Raw genomic sequence first — 19,618 nt, forward strand, 5'->3', positions numbered from 1 at the left:
TATTCCCCTTCCCCCATTGGGTCGAAACGGGGCTGAATGAAAGGAATTCTGAAGCTGTAATTGGTTCCACATAAATGCTGCTGTGTCATTACAAAGAATGGATTTATGGACTTTGGGTTTCAAACTCCTCAAGCGGTGCCGGATTGTTCCGACCCCCCAGGACATGATGGTGTTTTCGTTTCTGTGGATGTCTGCTCGGGGACGAGAGAGGCAGCGGTAAAGTTGGACTTGATGCTGTACATCATGGCATCTCATCGGAGAGGTGCAGGAGTCGGGATAGATATAGGCGACGCTTGTCATACATGTTTACAAGTATGAAATATGTTGCGTCCACCCGTCCATCGTAAGTTACATAAAATAGCAGAAGTTCCGAACAGGAAGTTACAGTGTGGCTCAGGGTTTCTCTGATGCCTGAGCTGGAAATTCCGGTACTGGATCTGGAAATGCGGAAGTTTTACCAACTGACGTTTACTGTTAAGCGCATGCGTACATGGTTATTATATTGCGCAAAGACGATGAACTTCTTTTGCGTATAAACATAGTGTTTTTTTACTTAAAATAGTCTAGACTTAGAAATTGTATGTTTTTTGATATTCTATTTTTTTAAATCCAACTACATAAACAAATTCAAGCACCGCACCACGGCAGACCTAAACCTGGTTCAGGGGCAGAAGCGCTCGCTCCTGCTCCTGTTAAACCTATGTGAAACAATTGTAAGGAGAAATGTTTCCTGTACAGTAATGATAATGTATCGTACGCAATAAGCAATACATTGCGCAGCTCAAATGCAATCGTGGAGCTTGAAATGTTTATTGATTCAATAACGCTGGATTTTAAAAAATAGAATATCGGATACTAACAAACAATTTCTCAATCTAGATTGTGATGACGTGATGACATCTTTACGCTAAAACGTGCGCGTACACAGTGAACACTGCGTACTTACGCATGCGCGTAAAAACTAATAATTTCCGGACTTTAATGTTAAATATAGACTGTTTTAAAATTATATAACAAAAAAAAAATCACAACAATGCGATATAACCAGTAAACACAATTCGTAAAACTTGCGCATGCGTGTTCCTAACTTCCGGTTCCAGTCCCGGAATTTCCGGCGGACCGCATCAGGCAGTGGCAATGATCATGAGTCATGCCAGACAGGAAGTGAATCGATCTATTTTAAGAGAGTGATTCAGTGACATCAGATGACGTAAAGTGAAAAGTGGGTCAGACTGGAGCAACCATCACATCCAGTCGGAGTTTGCACTCATAAACATTGCTATTGTCTTGAAATAGTCGGGAGAGTTTACAGACTGATCCACAACAGTCGGATTTGTCGTGTCTGTCAGTCAACGCTTTTGATGTGTGCGGTTGAATTTGACTGGCACTCTTGAAATGAGACTCAGACTTAAGCCTCTAATTTCAATTGAACAGAACGAGGTCTTCAGTGACGTAAGCAGCAAAAGCGATCTGGAATTAAATTTAGCCTGAAATTGGTGCAAGCTTAAAAATAAATAAATAAATGACACTTCTGGACTGTCGGCGCAAGAACGTAATCCAGTGATGAAGTTATAATTATCTTACGCAACGGCGTTGCATAACAGGGCCGAAAGCACACGTCGATTGAAGCGGAGCAAAGTTTCTCTTCGTGAAATGACAAAGAAGCTTTTGTCTCCATGAGATCCAGATTTCATATTTGGATGCGAGGAGGTGGCGTGTGTGTGATTTGGAAGATGAGTCAGTCAAAGATCTAAAAATAAACAAGGATGGAAGCGCAAGTGTTGCGAAGAGGGAAAGGTGGGAACCGGACTCCAGATTTGTTTATTTCTAAGAGGGATTCATTTGCGAATCGCTCACCGTCGAGTCACACTCTTTGTGTTCCAAACGCTTCACTGTGAATCCATGAATTTTCCAGCAATGCAGGGGGCAGCAGTCGGACTAAACAGACCCCGACTTTCTTCTTCCTCCAACTCTTCTTCAGGTCAACTGAGAGACATGATCTCATCAGTGTGTCCTCCTCACGCCAATAAACTTGACCTGCAAATGAAAAAAGACTCAATTTTTCATTCGAAATAAGAAGAAAATGTTCTGAAATTGAAGTTTCCTGATCACGTAAACTTCCCCTCCATCCTCCGTTCATCTTGTCAGGTCCACTCCATCGTTCATCTTCAGCCACACTCTTTCGTCCCTCCGACCGAGTGCTGTGTCTGAAGGACTTTTTCATTTCGATGTTGCTCCTCTTCATGTCCTCTCTCTTCTGTCGCTCGGCTCGTGACCTGGAAATCGATCATGGTGGGAAGAGAGAAGAGGTGGGGATAGTAGGAAGGGAAACAAAGAGGCGGGGAAAGAAGACAGGATATTTAGTGATCCATTGAACGGGACATGAAAATATAGGCGTTTCCTCTGCTAAAGATGGTTTTTGGTTTGTGAAAAATCCTGCACTAAAGCATCAGTTCTCCAATAAACATCATGATTGTTTGAATGTCACACGATTTAAAAAGCTTGTTTGGATGTTGTTGTTATAAATCACCACCAGAAACACATTTGTCACGCTGCTCCTTCGAACGTCAACCACTGGTCCCAAACTGCGTTAGCCACAGAGGCGGCTGGTATGATGTATACGTGCTATTGATTTGATGTCTCTGTTAAAAAACGACCTTGTACTAGCTGCGAACAAAAGTTGGGAGTTGGTGCCCAAAAAAGAGGGAGAAATGTTCGCTGTTGTGAGATGGATCGATGTTCCGCGAGATGTAATGTTGCATTTCGTACGGCGGTTTTGGGTTTGAGCAGCTGTTTTCTGGTTCCTCTACCACCCAAAATATACTTATTTGATGACTCTATATTGTGCAGAAATGTGAGCGTTCGTCCATCTATCTTTGGCCAATGACGGACTGTTTCAGGTCCTGCCTGCTTTTCACCCTGTGTAGCTGGGTTAGTCTCCAGCTTGCCACAAAAACAGGTAAGTTTGGAGACAAGGTTGTTTGGACATGTGGTGAGGAGAAACAGTGTCGGATCAAGAATGTTGGAGATGGAAGAAGAGGTGGATGGGGTGAATCGGATGCGACTTGGGAGAACGATCAAGTCAGGCCTGGAGGGAAATGACCGAAGAATAAGAAGACCATACAATAAATGTTATCGGTACGTTAGATATTTCTTGTCCCCCGGTGTTGAATCCATTATTTCCCAGTTGTTTCCAAACCACATTCCCCAACATAATGGATGAAGTTGCCATTTAAATTTCCTATTGAGAAAGTAAAAGGTGCGACGGAAACGACAGCCGCCAGGGAAATAATTCAAAGCCTTGTTGGGGGAAAATAAATTGCGCTTTTAATTAGAACACTCACCCTGAAAAGGAGAGGGGAAAAAAAAGAGGTGCGGACTTTCCTAAAACGGTAAACTAGCATTTGCTGAGAATTGAAATGACCCGAACGAGCAAATGACCCCTTTGAAAGAAGTACTCGCTTGAAGCCGAGCGACAGCGCAGTGTAATTATCTTTAGCCTTCGCTGTGTTTTCCAACCTGTTTATTTATTCAATTGAAAAAACAAATCACAGGTCCCAATACGTTGGCGGGTAATCTTCAGTCTTTCCGAAGGGTAATTGAAGGAAGAGAAGAAGGAGAGTCAGACGCCGAGGCTAAAAAACCTCAGGAGATTTGAGTCCGGGATGCACCTCAGGAATGCAGCTTCCTGCACCTGACACAGGGGTTTGGTTTTGTGCGGGAAAGATCGCAGTGTTTTCTGCCGTGGAGACCTTTTTCCTTTTAGGTTTTTGTAGAACAATTGATCTTTTTGACACCTTCAAAAGAATCATTGATTAAAAGAGCCATAACTGTAACTGTCTGCGTCTCCTGGTTTCCAAAGAAAGACGGAATGAGTGTCGGAACTATTGGGCAACAAAGACTCAAAGAAGATCCTTCACTCTGGAGTGTTCCCCACCAGTGGACAGTTTCTGGGCTTGTTGGACTCATGTTTCGGTTTTGCCTTTGTTGTCTCAACAAAGAATCTGAACTCTGATTTGTCAATTCTGTTTCCACTCACGGGTCCTCACCAGGACACCCAGCTGTTAAACTAGAAAAGCACTGGGAGAGTGCCAATCGCTGTCAGTCACCTTTTGAAATTAAAAACGTAGCATACAGTGAAAAAAAACAAAAAACAAAAACAAGTTCCATGATTCAAGAAGTATGTTGGCTCATGTCAATAAAAAAAAGTATCATTTTCCGACCACTGTTGTTGTCTCAACAAAGAATCTGAACTCTGATTTGTCAATCCTGTTTCCACTCATGGGTCCTCACCAGGACACCCAGCTGATAAACTATAAAAGTACTGGGAGAGTGCCAACCTCTGCCAGTCAGCGTGTGGATTTAAAAATGTAGCATACAATGAAAAAAAATAAATAAATCAAGTTCCATGATTCAAGAAGTGTGTTGGCTCATGTCAATAAAAAAAAGTATCATTTTCCAACCACTCTTTAAACCTCATGGGTTGAGAGCTAGATGACCAGCGACACTGAAAACTCCATTTGTAAAACCGTAAAAACAATGCTGAACACATTTTGTCACCACAGTGCCAGGAACGTTGCTTTTATTGTTTAAAGGCAGGTTTTCCATTCCATTTCCATTGAGTCATATAAATGCATTCATTTTCGTTAGCTTTGAAAGGATCAAGTTGTGCTGTATGACCAACAAAAACTATGCACATGTAAGACAAGACATCTTCATGACCCTCTGAAATCCTGATGGGGAACCTGAACACCACTGATATTTGAGTCTGTTCCTCACCCTGTTGTCAACATACCTGACATGATAAATTTGCGTGGCCATTTATATAATATGGCGATGTATCATTCCGTTTCAATTTACAATTCAATTTACTGTATTTACTGTACAGAAATAGTTCCATATATATATATAATTTTGACTCCTTATTTATTTTTCGGAGCGGTGATCACTGTATGTGTGACTTGTGTCAGTGTGAGGTCCTATATGTTGTGTTGTGTGGTACTGTCAGTCAGTTGAGAGCCATAGTTACTTCTGATCTTTGAAGTTTTATCTGTAAAGTAATGTTGAAGTTTCTGTGTCAGAGACGTTCTCTTTGGAAAAACCCTCACGTCTCAATGTTCCCTTTTATTTCGGGACTTTTTTTTAACTTGGACTTGACAGTGCTGCTGGTGGTGTCAAATTCCAGAGTGTCTCACAGAGGGATGGCATCTTCACATCCGTGGACCCCATAAAGATAGACCTGTGTGCGTTTGTTTAAGCATATCTTTCATAGTGACGCCTGATTTTGGGGAAAACAGCTACAATTCAGGGTATGAAGGTGTGACGCAGGAGAGCAATGAGTGAGTAAGATGAGTGACGCTGACTGGACGATCAGACCTTGGTGAGCTGAAGAGTGTTGCAGCTGGAGGTTGACGCCAATACAATAGTTTTGGTACAAGGGGGAATTGGCGTCTGATGATTGTCCTTGAACTGGTGAAAGACTCCATAGTATGTAAGGCTTGGCGTCCTCCGGCAACGAAGTGAGAAGCGATTGACGTCCCTAAGAATTGGGACAGCACTTTGTGACGTTACGCTTTACTTACGTCTCGCGTCATTGGCCGCCATAGTGTGTTTTGCTTAATGTATATATTGAGGCATTTTGGAAAAGCCAGCTCCAGCGTTTCTGCAACTGCATGTGTCGGCATCTGTTAGAGGTATGCCAACGTTAACGCTAGCCTTAATGCTAGCTGACTGTTGTCAAGAAATAACAACATGCTTTTGTCAGACACAGTCGACACTGGGATATGAGACAGCAGGAGAAAGTAAACAAACAGAGTAGTTGTTACTAAAATGTCCCTGTGGTCCTGTCGCCCATTGTTTTTCAGTCGTGTTATTCACTTCAAACTTTGGTACCCTGGGAATCCGCTCGAAGATGAAGTGCGGGTAGTCGGTTTGAAGGGATCATTCCAAGTGAGTAGCAGTATTGGGACACATTACACTCACATGTGAGGCGCAAAACCCAGTGGGTGTAGGGTAATGGGACAGACAAGGTTTTCAATTTTGCAGAGATGGAGATGGGAATTGCACGGGGCTACTAGGGTGACTCAGCTGGAAGCGACCATCGCTCCGGATGCGGTTCAAATGAGAGCTGCAGCAGGACGTCCAGTTCATCTGCATAAATACCACTCTCTGGAGTGTGAAGGGCTCATATGAGGAGCCTCAATGGTTTTGCTGTTTCCCAGGACACTCCGGCTTTCTTTGGCATGGTTTGGTGCATGCTAGTTTTGGTGGGTGAGTCACAAGCCCAGGAGCAAGGCCTTGCTCTACTGCAGCCCATCCCCACACGTCAAGGACATAATTCTGTGGGACGCACTCCCAAACCTAAAAGCTCTGACTGCGAACTCAGTTCCCAGCAACTGGAACGTGGCCCATTGCCTTCTCTCTCTTTCCCCAACTGTGATTTGTGTCCTCTCCCAAATCTGTCTCTTACGGAAACAAGCAGGGAGAGAGAGAGAGAGAGAGAGAGAAGCAGAGTAAAATCCCTCTCCCTCGTCTCCTCTGCCAGTGAGGAGCGGCTTCATTACATAACTGTCTCACAGTTTGGCAGCTCACATGCTTTTAAGGAAGAGACGCACGTTCCTGAGCACCTGAAGTCTCACGGACGAGCCACGAGCGCAGGGGGCAGGAAACAAACCTCGACTAAACATCAATAAATCATCATCATACAGATGTTTAAATAGTCTGACTCTTTGGTGATAGCTTAACACAAGCTTAATTCTAATGGAAAACGTGTAGCACCACTGAAAATAAATGTGGCTATTCTTGCCTTTCCTTGTAAAATGCCTCTTTATGGGAATGCATATGAGGTTTCATGCTGAAGGCAACATATATATATATATATATATATATATATATATATATATATATATATATATATATATATATATATATATAAACAATGCGTTCCAAGCCTTGAAACAGGCTTTTGTAGGAGTGAATGTAGAGTGTCTGCTGCAGGTGGCTGTTCCTCTATGTGTGTGGCCGCTGCATGTGGGAGGGGTTGCCGAGTGAGTGAGGTCTCTCCAGAAGTGAAGAGGTGCCCGGTGCGTGTCCACCTCTGAATGTGCGCTTCTGTGCAGTTTGGCTGTGACAAAGTCATAAACCAAGTCAGGCTCTGTCCCAGACTCGCCTCATCCCTGTCCCAGCTCCAGCCCACAACAGGACATCAAACCCTGGAGTGAGCGCTCCAGCACCTCCCCTGTGACACTCTACCACGGTCCAGTGTGGAGACAGGAAAGGTTTTACACCTCAATATGAAGAAAAAACAGTCAGTAAATGGAGCTAACGGGACACGTCTGCATACAGAGGCTGCGTTATACACAATAACAAAGTGCGTCGTGGATCGGCGCATGTTATGTTTTTTCCGGCTATTTTCGGGAGCGTTCCAGATCTGGATTTTCGTTCAAAATTGGAAGCAAAAAATCTCACATTCCGATATGTTCGAATTCCAACACATTCGAAAACCTAGGCACCACAGTATATATTGATAGATTTGCCTCACTGGTCTCAACTCTGGTTGAGACCAGTGAGGCAAAGCTTTCCATTTTGACTAGGCTTCAAGGGGCGACCGGATCCGGCTACCTGGATAAGAATCGTCCACCAAAGGGATATCCAGCTCCTGTCCGGAGTCAGCTGCTATCTGACCCGGATCTGTACCGGATCTGGAACAGGTCCTATAGTCGGGCCAGAAACACTTTGCTATCAGGGCTGTGAGACACTCAAAGCAGATCTACTCCTGATCAACGTAGAGACAGCTGGTGCGATCCTCAAGGTAATTGGGTGGAGGCCCTGGGTCAGACCCCGGAAACAACAGAGAGGTCACTCAGTTGCAGGAAAATTCTTTGGAGGAGTGTGTTTTAGTTTCTTTACATGAGCTGCTGCATCAGCGACCTGACCTTTTTCGGACCTTTTCAAATCCCATCATCACAACACACCTTCACGTCATGATTTAAACATGCCAGTAGGAATAACTTCACTTTCATCTTCACTTCAGAGCCCAGTCCTCAGGGCAGAAATGGACCGCATTCTCCTTCCACTTCACGGTTGCAGCGCTCTTACTGCGGTCAAAAGTCAACCATTCTCAACCACCACAAAAGAAATAAAAAAAGCCAACCAGAGTTCACGGCACAAGAACAGCACACGTCTTTCATCAGTTTTCTTTTTATTTAAAGACTAATGCAGAGATTCAGATTCTACAGGGCCATATCATAACAAAAAAGAGAAACCAAAGAAAACATTTACAGGAGGTTCACCAGTTCATCTACATCCATCAGAACCCTGTCCATATTCACATTCTGTGTGCACGTCACGCAACGATACACGCGCTCGCCGCCATGTCCGCTGATCACCTTTTGTGCTTTAGAAAATTCCTTTTTTTTTTGTTGTTGTTGTGAAAATCTGAATGTATTTGCTCGGTAAAAATACAAGAGAAACTCCGGTGGGGATCTAGGGAACAACTAAAGAGCGGCGATGATGGAAACAACTGCTTACAAATGTGATTTATTTACAGTTCGAAGCTCATGATAGCACTGTGTATGTCAGGCTCTCTTCCCTTGAAGCAAACTTGGCTCAGGATCGTTTGCTGTGAGCGAAAAGCATGAGGAAAAAAAAGCAAAACAAGACAAGACCTCTGTTATTTAGGGAGTATTGTTAGCTTGTTATTTTGCTCATTGTTTCAAAAGAAAAAAATGCCTCCGCCTGTTGCGATAATGAAAATAAATCACCCTGTATCGACATGGTTTCATTAAAACAACAAAATGCAGGGTCTTTTTTTTTTTTTTTTTTTTTTTCAGTGTAATGAAGGTTGAAGCCGTCCTTGCATAGCACGAAGCTGACTACATAAATGCGATGACGTTGTTCTCCTAATGTGCAAAATGCATGTCCATAATACAAATTAATCATCTCAGCTTATATCTTTTTTTTTCAGTAACACTGTTATGTATAATACATATTTATATATATAAATATTCTGCATGATAATCAACATACATACAAATATCTTTATACAACTCTACACCCTGAACGTTTGCTGTCCACCTTTCAGTTCGGAGGTGACGGGAGGACGAGGGGAGGATGGGGGTCGGTGTGGGAATCCGAAATGATGATGAGGCAAATGAAAACAATAGCAACAACATCATATTCTGGTCGGAATAATCGCTGTGTCTGTAAGTTCTGTGTATCATTGGTTCGGCCATTGTTGAGCAAAACAAAAATCGGGAACCAGTCGTGTCATTTTTCGGAACTGCGATGGGATCGGAGCTTCCGAACAGTGGTGTTTCATTTTGAAACGGAGGGAGGCTCCGGAGTGTTTGTCCTGGGTTGTCACAGAGATGGGCGAGTGAGGGAAGACCCTCGGGAGGGGAGTCGAGGAGAGCACCACGACCGCTGAAAATGGAGGTCAGTGGCCTTGGATGCTGAGGAAGGACTCCACCTGGGCCATGAACAGAGCCATCCAGGCGGTGAATCTGGACTAGTGGGAACCCGCTGGAGGAAGAGTATGCAATCCTCGATATCAACATCTATAGCACCCCAAACCACCTGCTGACACTGGGTATTATGAGCGCCTCAATGGGGGCCTCACTGGCTGAAGGATGGACAGGGGCCAGTGCCGGATCGGCAAGCCTGGCAAAAATGATACACAGAACCACAAACATGACGTTTTTCACTTTTATAAAATGGCCAACAACTTGATGTTAAATTTGTATCTTTGATTTACGGCCGTCAGACCTCTATATGACGTAAATGTAAAGCTACAACGGACATCACCTCCAGACTCAGGTCCTAAAAAAGCCCTTGCTAATCAATATTGCTACATAAACATAATCAAAAAAGGACCAATTGGAAAGCTCAACATGCCACAACAGAGAAGAAGCTTTGTTTTTTTTTTCATCAAAGTGTATATGTCGAAAGAAAAATAAAAGCAGCAAGCAAGATAAACATTTTTGCGTTGTTTTTTTTGGCTTTTGTTTTCTTATCTTGGAAGAGGGAATGACATCATGCTACAAAAATATATTCATTTCTGTCACGACTGTCGACCTGTAAGACTGTGAGACACAGCACCGGCTAAAGTGGAGATTACAGCGCCACTTTGTCTCTGTTCGGTCTTTGTCTCGCTCCGTCTCTGTCCCTGTCTCGCGCTGTTGCTCACCGACAAGCAGCAACAAAAGGAGTCCAAACAGGCAAGTGATACTGAAGGCAGTGTAGCTGGTACTTTCTGAGTGTTAACGTCTCAATTTGCAACTGAAGGGGTGATGTGGCGGAGAGGAGGAGAAATAATAAAAAAGGAGGTTCTGGGGACACAGTGGGATGGAAAATACAGACGCGCCATCGATCAACAAAGTAGAAGCAATCAAAGCTCCGACTCTGAAAATGGAAAAGGCACTTTCTCCCTCTCAATGTGCCCCGTCCTTCATCGCGAACTTTACTTTGCAAGAAATGGTGCTTCTTCTTCTTTTTTTGTTCCTTTTTATTTGCAACCGAGACCACTCCTCACCAAAGTCCCCAAACAGACACGTCATGTCAAATGAATTTAAACTCCAGTATATTATATTCTGATCCAAATGTGAGTTGTTGATTTGCTTCTATAAATGAAAATCTACATGTTTTCCCATTTTTTGCTGCCCTCAAAATAAAGAAAGAAACTCAATAAAGCAACAAAAAAATGGACCAATGTCTTGCCAAAGCACCTTGTTGGCTCCTGAGTGACACTACCAACACTGGGTCCAATATTTGTCAATGGCCTCCATGTCTGAGGATTGTTACCCCATGAATGAGGGGACCATAAACCATGAGGTGGTGCGGACAAAAGGACCTCTAGATTTGCCAACTCCATTGGTGCCACCTGGCTACGGGGTCCCTAAACTATGTTTGCTCATGACATCTGTATGACATCCGGACCATCCTACCTTCAAAGTTGACATGCAACTCAGGGGCGACAGCAACGTTTTCAGTTGTGCATTTACACAGCGACAAATCTGGTATTGTCACAGAAAGATTCCACTCTGGACCCCGTTCTCTAAAGTAGTCAGATTCCCTTGGAAACTATGTTGCCGTGTAAACTGTGACGGATTCAGTTGTTTCCGGCACCTTAATCCACATGCATCCACCCATGGGACCACTCAGCTAAGAGGTCAGCACCTCGTACCAAGATCTAAATCGTTGTAGCATCCATTCAAAGTAAACTTCGGCAAGGCCTTCTGCAACCCGTAGTGGGCGGAACAACCATTCTGATCTGAGCTCAGTGGAGCTAGTTCCCGCATTCAAGGGTACATCACAGGTCCTCAACCTCAGGTACTTACCAAAAATCTCTCTGTCCACCCAACTGAGAGCAACAGTCTTTTCCTTGGGTGGCAGGACTTAAAGGAACCTTAACATCGGGAGGTCTCCTTCAGCTGAGCGGATACCCTGATTTACCAAAAAACGTCGCAGGGGACGGCCTTGCTCTCTTAATCGAACGTCTGCCCAACAAATATCTTGCAAACAAGGGTCATCTGTTTGGTCCTCAGCCAACAAGTTAAGAGGTCAAATGCCCTCATGAGAGACAAAAAAAAGGACATGAAAATTTCCCATATTGCACCAACCAATGGCTCTCTCCCAGAAGTAGCATCCCAAAACCACAACTTGTCACAATGGAATGAATCCAGGACACAGATTCCTACAAGCTCCTGTTGGGTCCTTCAACCTCTCTAGGCATGCTAGGGTTTGCCACTGGCCTGGGACTGGAGGTAGCTCATGGAAGTTCCCCCAGCTGAGAGAGCAAGCTTCCGTCTTTTCTTGGGTCCCCGGGCCGCAGTATTAATGTAAGAAGGAACACATATAGTGATATTTTTGTTCCTCCTTTTCATTGTTTGGGAAAACCGTTTTTTTTTTTTTTTCATTTTGAAAAACTTCTCTCTCTGTCTGCAGATGTGAAAGTGTAGAAGTAGCTTTCAGTAGAGCGCTAAGTTGACAAGAACCAGTCACTAAAGCATGAATCACCTCTTTTTTTTCCCCAGAGACAAAAATAAATAATTTCAAAAGGTACATACCCTTTAGTTACTCTTTGCAAAGCTTCAACATAATATTGACATCTCTATAACACTTTATACTATTTACAACGCAGTGAAAGGAAATAAATATTCTCTTCAAAGCAGAGATGATTGGAGCTCTGTATTTTTTTTACCCCCATAAATAAACGGTGCGTCCACTGAGACATGTTTTATTGCTATTGCCCTAAAATATTTTCTATTATGAAAAAAATATATATACAGACAATGGAAGATATTTTTAACAGAGGCCTTTTACTGCTATTGTCAGATAAACAAATGCCTCCCAAATACCACATGACTTTGGAATTAACAGCAAAAACTTCAAATGGCTTGTCGCTTTGCGCGGAAGTAGTACTGCGCTCCGAGTCTCTGGTGGAGGACAGAAGTACTGCAAGCGTAATGAAGCAAATTGGTTTCGCCCGCCTGAACTCAGGAATCCGAACTGTGCTGTAAAGCGAGCTGATGTTAAATTCCGAATCATAAACAAACCAACAGGCCAAGCCCTCTAATGGTGAAGCCTCTCTCTCGACTGCGGACTGCACTTTCGTCGACGTCCACATTGTCTGAACCAATGATTCCGCAACGGTGGGAGGCAAGTCTGTACATAAAGCCAGTAACAGGTTAGTGAAATAGGACCTGGAGGAACGTGACTGAGATCGAGACAATGCCCCAACAAGAGCCCATCTACCCCTGGTGCCTCTGAAGCACACGGATATAGCCAACACATTTTAGGCTTCTCCTGTTAGGTCAACCAATGAATATTGTCTTTGAACAATATCTCGTCTCTCTGCTTCAGCAACATCTGGGCGTATGTTGCGTTGAGTCCTTGAGAACATGCGAATTCATGGGCGTACGTTCCCATGCGACATGTTTCCACAAGCCTCCACCAGAGGGCACTCAAGTACGATTACGCAATCTATTAAAAAATTCTGTTACGATAACAAATACAGGAGAAAGTCGTCTTTGTTTCTACCATTCTGTCAATAAAGAGGGGTTGGAATTCCACAATTTGGGGATTTGTTTAAAAAACAATGCGGAAGGAGGTCAGATCAGATTTCGTAATGTGTTTTGCCACAGATGCCACTGTGGCAAAACCATAGCAAACTGATTTATGGACAACAACGTCCGTAAATTCACTTGAATTTTTGACACAACTTCTGCTCATCACACCCGCTTTTACGCGACTGAACCCCTTTATAAGTCATGTAGTATTAGGTGGACATAAACCATTAGTCAGCTTGATATGTCTCTGTGAATAAATAAACGTAAATAATAAGGATGCCCTGCCCATGCATATACACAAGTGCTGTGATGTTATGTTGAAATCAAAACAGAAGCCCGTACAGCTGTGGGCCATGTGCAGTTGTAGAATAGCATTCTCTTGGCTAAATATTTATAGAAGCATGTTCGTAGTAGCATCTTTCCAGACCTGAACAACCTCTTTTAAAAAGTCTGTTACGATGTTTTTCTTTTTTTTTTCTCTTCTCCCGTCTTTTTTTTTTCTCCATTAAAATGTAGGTAAACACAGAAGCAATGCAACAACTGGGATTCCAACCAGCATGGACACCATGTTTGTCTGAAAATAAACAGAGTGTTTCTTCTTGAAGGAATAAGAAAGAAAGAAAAAAAAATGAAATCATTTACAGGTATTATCGAAAAGGGAGGGATTAGTGTGGGGTCATCCCTTGCAATTTGGGCTTCTTATTCAAGTAGGTCGCCCAGTAGACCAAGTTAAAGGTTCCAAAGAGCAGAGGGAAGGCTATTCTGGCAATCCTGTCAATCTTGCTCACGCTGTTAAAGGTCTTCTTGGCCTCCGGGGGTTTGGGCTTGGGCTCCTCCTTGGGTTCAGTAGGGGGTGGCGGAGCGCTTTTGGCAATGGTGGCCAAGCCAGGGTCCCTGGCGATATTTGGAGCGAAGGCTGTCGCAGTGGCCGCTGGGTAGGCTGTGGTGTTGTTCTTCTTCAGCAAAGACTCCTTCTTCTTCTTTTGCTGATGGGGGTGTGTTGAGGGGGTGAAAGGGAAAAGGACAGAGGATTTAGAATCAAACGTTGTGTGTCCAACAGCTCCCATCGATATCTGCTGAGAGCCCCGATGGCTGCTCCGCCGCTAAATGCAGTCCAAAGACAAGCCAGGCAGAATGCACAGGATGAGCAATAAACTATTTATGTTCACGTCATGTTACACAAATTGAATTTTCGATGAGATGAGTCGGCAACAACAAGCGCGACATGCAATATGTGCCCTCTCCCCCGACCCACCTCTCGCGATCGTTAACGGCCCCAGCTAATTCTCCAGTGTGTGTCTACGATTTTATGCTCATGCACAATTCAAGTACCTTCTCTGGCACGACGCTCTTCCCATCCCAAGCGTAACCTCTCTTGGTGAAGTAGTTGACGGTGGCAAACTCGATCAGCGCCGAGAAGACGAAGGCGTAGCACACAGCGATGAACCAGTCCATGGCCGTGGCATAGGCCACTTTGGGGAGGGAGTTTCTGGCGCTGATACTGAGCGTGGTCATGGTCAGGACGGTGGTCACTCCTGCACGAGAGAGAAGGTCAGACCATTGAGTGCTGTAGAGCTTGTAAATATACCACAAAGTTAGAGCGCGAGGAATAATATTTGGGCGACCCACTTTCCAAAATGAAACACGACATGGTTCAAAGGAGCAAGTGGGTGACAGCAGTGACTTTACACCTTTGCAGTAGTCAGAGTATCTCTGAGTCTTGAAGGAGCACAGATCCTATGTGTTTAACCTACGACTGTGGATCATCCGTCCTGCACCTACATACATACAGGTAAAAAAAACGCTGAATTGGACGGTCGCTAAAGGGAGTGCCTCCGAGTTCCACCAGGAAGCAACGACATATCCAGGTTTCTGGTTTAGAGGGAGTTAAATTAAGCCCAGTAGCAATAGGTAGAGGAAATGCCAAGTCAGCTTCAAGGTTCTGGTGAACCGTGCCACCAACGCATGAGCGCTCAGTGACACATGGAGACGATTATTCAGTGTGTTTAAAGACGTCCTACTAAATTATTTGTCAAATATGAATCAAAACTTGCGCGCTATAATTAAATCCAAGTCAGTTTCTACTCTTCTCTCCCCAGACGCCAAATATGTTTCATATTTCCGAACAGCTTCAAAGCGGCGAGCGCTGAGACCAAACAGTGCGAGGAGACCTACATCTGTGCCCAAGGAAGAGAAATCAGACTGGGAGGAGAGATATTTTAAGCTCAAGGGAAGAGGATGAAGAGAAAACAGCAACTGAAAAAGAAAGCGCTGCTCTTGATGTAAAGTCGTGAGGAGCCACAGAACATGAGAATCAGCTGCGTTAAAGGCGAGCGTACTTCCTGTGTCTGACAGCATTATTTTGGGCTTGTTTTCATGCTATGTGCTGGAAAAGGTTCACAAAAGGAGCGGTTCTTTTTAAATCACTCATCAGGAAAAGAAAATATGTGATGTCTTTTTTTTAAATGTATTTATTAACTGAGTCCTTTACTGCAGCAGTGGAACCTCTTAAAAAAATTCTTAAAATTCCAGATTAAAAGTTGCAAGAGGAGCAGTCTAATGTCTATCCTCGCGCAAAAGGAGGCAGCCGACGTTAGAACAAACAAAAAAAAAAAAACCCTCCCACTAAAAGAAAGTAAATTTATCCGACTGGATTCTCCTGATGGGAAACATCTGTCTCTTACCGGAGTTATAAAATATGGATGAAGAACTACTCCCGGCATGGCGCATGAAGAGAGTCATGCTAATGCTCGTAGCGCATATGTAGTCATGCTAGAATAAAACGCCATCCTTTTAATTGTCTTTAGAACAGCGGAACATGAAGCAGAAGCCCAGTGTGTCGTTGTATGAAGTAAGAGCAGAATCAAGTTCCTATTACGGCGAGCGAAAGATACAAGCAACTGAAATGACTCTTGTGTCTTGGGCAGAGACCAGCTGGAGAGGCTGTTGACCAGGATAGAGATGGAGGAGGAGGAAGCCAGGAAGTACACGTTCCACCTTCCGCGTCACATCCTGAAGCACGGTACGCAAAAGAAGGACGGAGCGGGCGCCTCATCTGGAAGGCGACGGAAAACGTTTCCTACTCCACTGAAATTCGTGTGTCAACATGCGACGCGGAAGGCTGCCTTCGGCGTCAGTATTGGACGCAAAAGTCCACTTTCCCCAGGTCAACATATTACGCCCTGAGAGTGAGGATGGCTTGAATTAGCAGTGGAAAATAGATGGATGGATTCATTCCACTGAAGCATCCCAAGACATTCTCATTACTGAAATAACTGAATAACTGAAATAACGTAGTAGTACAAGGAGCCATATAAAGGAAACACTGCTCTTCCATTTAGTTGTGAAAATCTGAATAAATCATAAAAAGTGAGTAAATGTGGCGTAGAACAGGTAAATAAAACATTCAAGAACTCATTCATTTTTCAATTGCGGGTCGCAAGTTCACTCCCTCCCCGCGTACAAAGCGCTTGATCAGCAAAAATGAGCACGGAAAATAAATCTGTGCTGAAAAGAGTTATTAATAATTGATCATTTCCAAATAAGTGGCTGAAAAGATCGGCTTGAAACCACTCCTCAAGTTGGGATTCATCATTATGGTCATTATCGGAGCCCAGGCTCTGAAAGAAAACCTGATTCATTCCAATCGTGGCGACATCCTACAAATGGCAGGAGGCAGATGGTGCTGAGCTATTACGCGTCTCCTCCGCTGTTATTGTTTCTCTTCAGAGTTATGAGTTCTTGCTCCTCTTCCTCCTCAATTCACTGGAAGTGTTGAAGCGATGAATCATGGACTCCTCATCCTCCCACGCTGCTCCAGTCTTTTCTCATGATTTGGGCTTTGCTGACTCGGTGACACGAGGCATGAAGGATTGGGACGATGATGATGAAGATTAGTCATCGGCCAAAATGGACTCTGAGGTGACGTAGCTGAGCAGGTGCGCGGCATCTCCGTCGGCCATGACGGCTCCAAAATAGAAAGCTATTTCGGTTCATCTATCAGCTTATTTCATAAAAGCAACACCTGCCTGAAGAATAACCAGTATCTGATTCCAGGAAGAGCTAAATATCTGGCAGCAGCATGTGGTGCCGGAATGTGATGCCACAAAGTCCACCAGCGTGTTCTGCACTGCACCCTCTGCTAAGTAGGACACCCTCGGCTTTTGTTGACACGTGGAGAGCACGGCGGTTAGGAGAATATTATGAGTCACATTTACAAGTACAATAGCAGGGCAGCCATCTTGTCAAGTAAAAATACTCGTCCAGTCGACAGGGAAGACTGTGGCACCGTCAGTCGTCTGAAGAACAACTTTGCGTGAGGCGTAGCGATTTGTCCGTAATCTCTCGGACGCCCGATTGAGCAGCCAAGCAGTAGACCTGGGCTGACCCCACTGGCCCTCCCGAGCTGTAGCGGACATATTGGTCACAGTCCCTCGGAGCGGGATAGTGACACATATCGCTGCTCTTTACAGCACCACCTTTTAGGTCAAACGGCATCTCAGAGCCTAAACGCAGCTCGGAGCTACGTCCAAATGGAACCAGAGAGAAAGGCTTCCCACGGTGCAGTGAAATACGGCGCACTTTCAGAGAGCGTTTTAAGAGTTACATGTTTACTATGCACCGGAATGGAAAAAAAATTGAACTTCAGAATTAAAAATATTTTCCCTGTTGGCCAAAAACACAACAGCTTATCGAACATACATGAACTGACATAAAAGACCACGAGGGTGTAGAGAGACAACTCCATTAAATGTATTTATTTTTGTCCAAATACGATCATTATGTGGATGATGCTTGAATAGATCTCAATGTAAAGAATGTTGGCAGTCTATTGTTTGGCTTCGTGGTCCACTGCAGTTAAATAGACCATGTCCGCTGTGGAGCTGGTCTCTGTACTTAGCAACTCAAACTTTGCTAGTGTCATCCCAACATCTGATCAGGGCCGTATATTTTGGTAGTAAAAGTCTTTGCACCAAAGTTTTCAGTTTTCGGACGTAAAATTTCTGTCCGAATTTTTGGTGCATCCCTAATGTTTTTTTTTATTATTTTTATTTATGAATTATAAAACACAGCATACAATAAAATGACTGACATAAATCTACTCCAGTACGTATTTAGTGACAAAATATGTTTGTCCACGCTAGTTGGAGATTTTATGACCTTGGTGATGCCATCACCGCAGTATCGGGTAACACCACTAGAGGAGACACTCAAGAATTCAACTTAAGAATTCTGCAATACATCCAAGTAAATGAGCAAATTTAGAGCTCTGAAACAAGAAGTCAAATAAATGCAGCATCAGATACCAAAATATATTTTGGCAGAATTGATCGGAGAACAGCTGAAGGGGCACTTTTCATGCCGGTGTTTGAGCATTCCAGTTATATATGGAAACATTATGGTTGACTGCTTGACAGTGAATAATTCTCATCACTTTTGTTTTGGCCAATAAAATGTATGTTTAAACAAGGAAACGGAATGTTCCGGTTTTCTTTGTCTCACAGCTATTAAAAAGTAAATGAATATTCAGTGTTGGAGGCGTCAAACCGAGTTTATGTCACATATAAACTCCACGTATATTCAGCTAAATTTACCTACGGTGGTTTGTCACGTGGATTAGATCCCTGCAAATTGCGATTGCAGGAACCGCCATTGTGTTTGTTGTGGAGCTGCGTTTGACTGAATGCACAGTCGTGGAGAAATGCATGGAGCGGCAGCGGGACGTTGCTCCGTAACGCCGAGGTGTCTGGGCTTATGATGTGGGCGCCGGAACACTTTCCGTTGGAGAGGCGCCAGTGCAAAGTGATTAAGCCGGCAATCATGTGCGCTTATGGCCCCAGCAGGTGCCGGATCACAAAAGAGCAGCACCTTACAACCACGGCTGCTCCGCCGGGAGCTGCGGAAGCAAGACGGAGGAGATTAAAGTGTATTTAAAAGCGACAGATGTGGACACCGGGAATCAGTACTATTACACATCTGTGGAGGAAGGATAAAGGCCTCTCCCGCATATATGGAAATACGGCGTCGCATATGAGGTGAAGAAGTGAGATAAGAGAAGGTGGACGGAAGAGAAAAGGACTGTAAGCTGGCAAATCAGTTAATTTTGTGGGGGAGGATCACGGCAGTACCACTGGGTATTACACAAGTCCTCAGCAAAGGGCCAGATTCTTGGAATTATATATATTTTACTGCGCTTGACAAGCTCGGTTGTCATGGAAACAAGTTTCCCACCGGAGAAAAGTCGGAGTGAAACAGAGCTGTTGTTTTGCTAACAACGATCGATGGGCAGCGGACGGGTGCGCGACTTTGCTAACCAGCCTGGCAGCTGGGGTTTTCCCTAAATTAAGGAGGAATAATTACCTGGTTCTGTCCCGCAGTTAGCCATGGACCCTCTTAGGAGTCATTCAGGAAAGCACCGGCTTTATTTATTACGCGCGTCCTGTGTGGGTTTTAAATGAGTCCAAGTGATATACGGGGACAATGAGATGGCTGGTATAATGAGAACAATCGGCGGACTGGGAAGTTCAAACCAGCTTGATCCTGGGAGGGGC

At 44.1% G+C, this 19,618-nt stretch overlaps 1 protein-coding gene across 5 annotated transcripts in view; it reads right to left on the reverse strand.

The window, feature by feature from the left end:
* Nucleotides 1-8,183: 8,183 nt before the first annotated feature.
* The window catches only part of gabra1 (gamma-aminobutyric acid type A receptor subunit alpha1), a 34,705-nt gene continuing 23,270 nt past the window's right edge, over nucleotides 8,184-19,618 (reverse strand). For all 5 annotated transcript variants that reach the window (XM_053846359.1, XM_053846357.1, XM_053846358.1 and 2 more), the window contains 2 exons: nucleotides 14,400-14,602; nucleotides 8,184-14,053 (listed from right to left, as the gene is read on the reverse strand). In XM_053846359.1, coding sequence (XP_053702334.1) covers nucleotides 13,733-14,053; nucleotides 14,400-14,602 — 524 coding nt within the window. In that variant the 3' untranslated portion in view covers nucleotides 8,184-13,732. The remainder of the gene's footprint in view (nucleotides 14,054-14,399; nucleotides 14,603-19,618) is intronic.

Source organism: Synchiropus splendidus, chromosome 17 (assembly GCF_027744825.2).
Source record: "Synchiropus splendidus isolate RoL2022-P1 chromosome 17, RoL_Sspl_1.0, whole genome shotgun sequence".
Classification (NCBI taxonomy): domain Eukaryota; kingdom Metazoa; phylum Chordata; class Actinopteri; order Syngnathiformes; family Callionymidae; genus Synchiropus; species Synchiropus splendidus.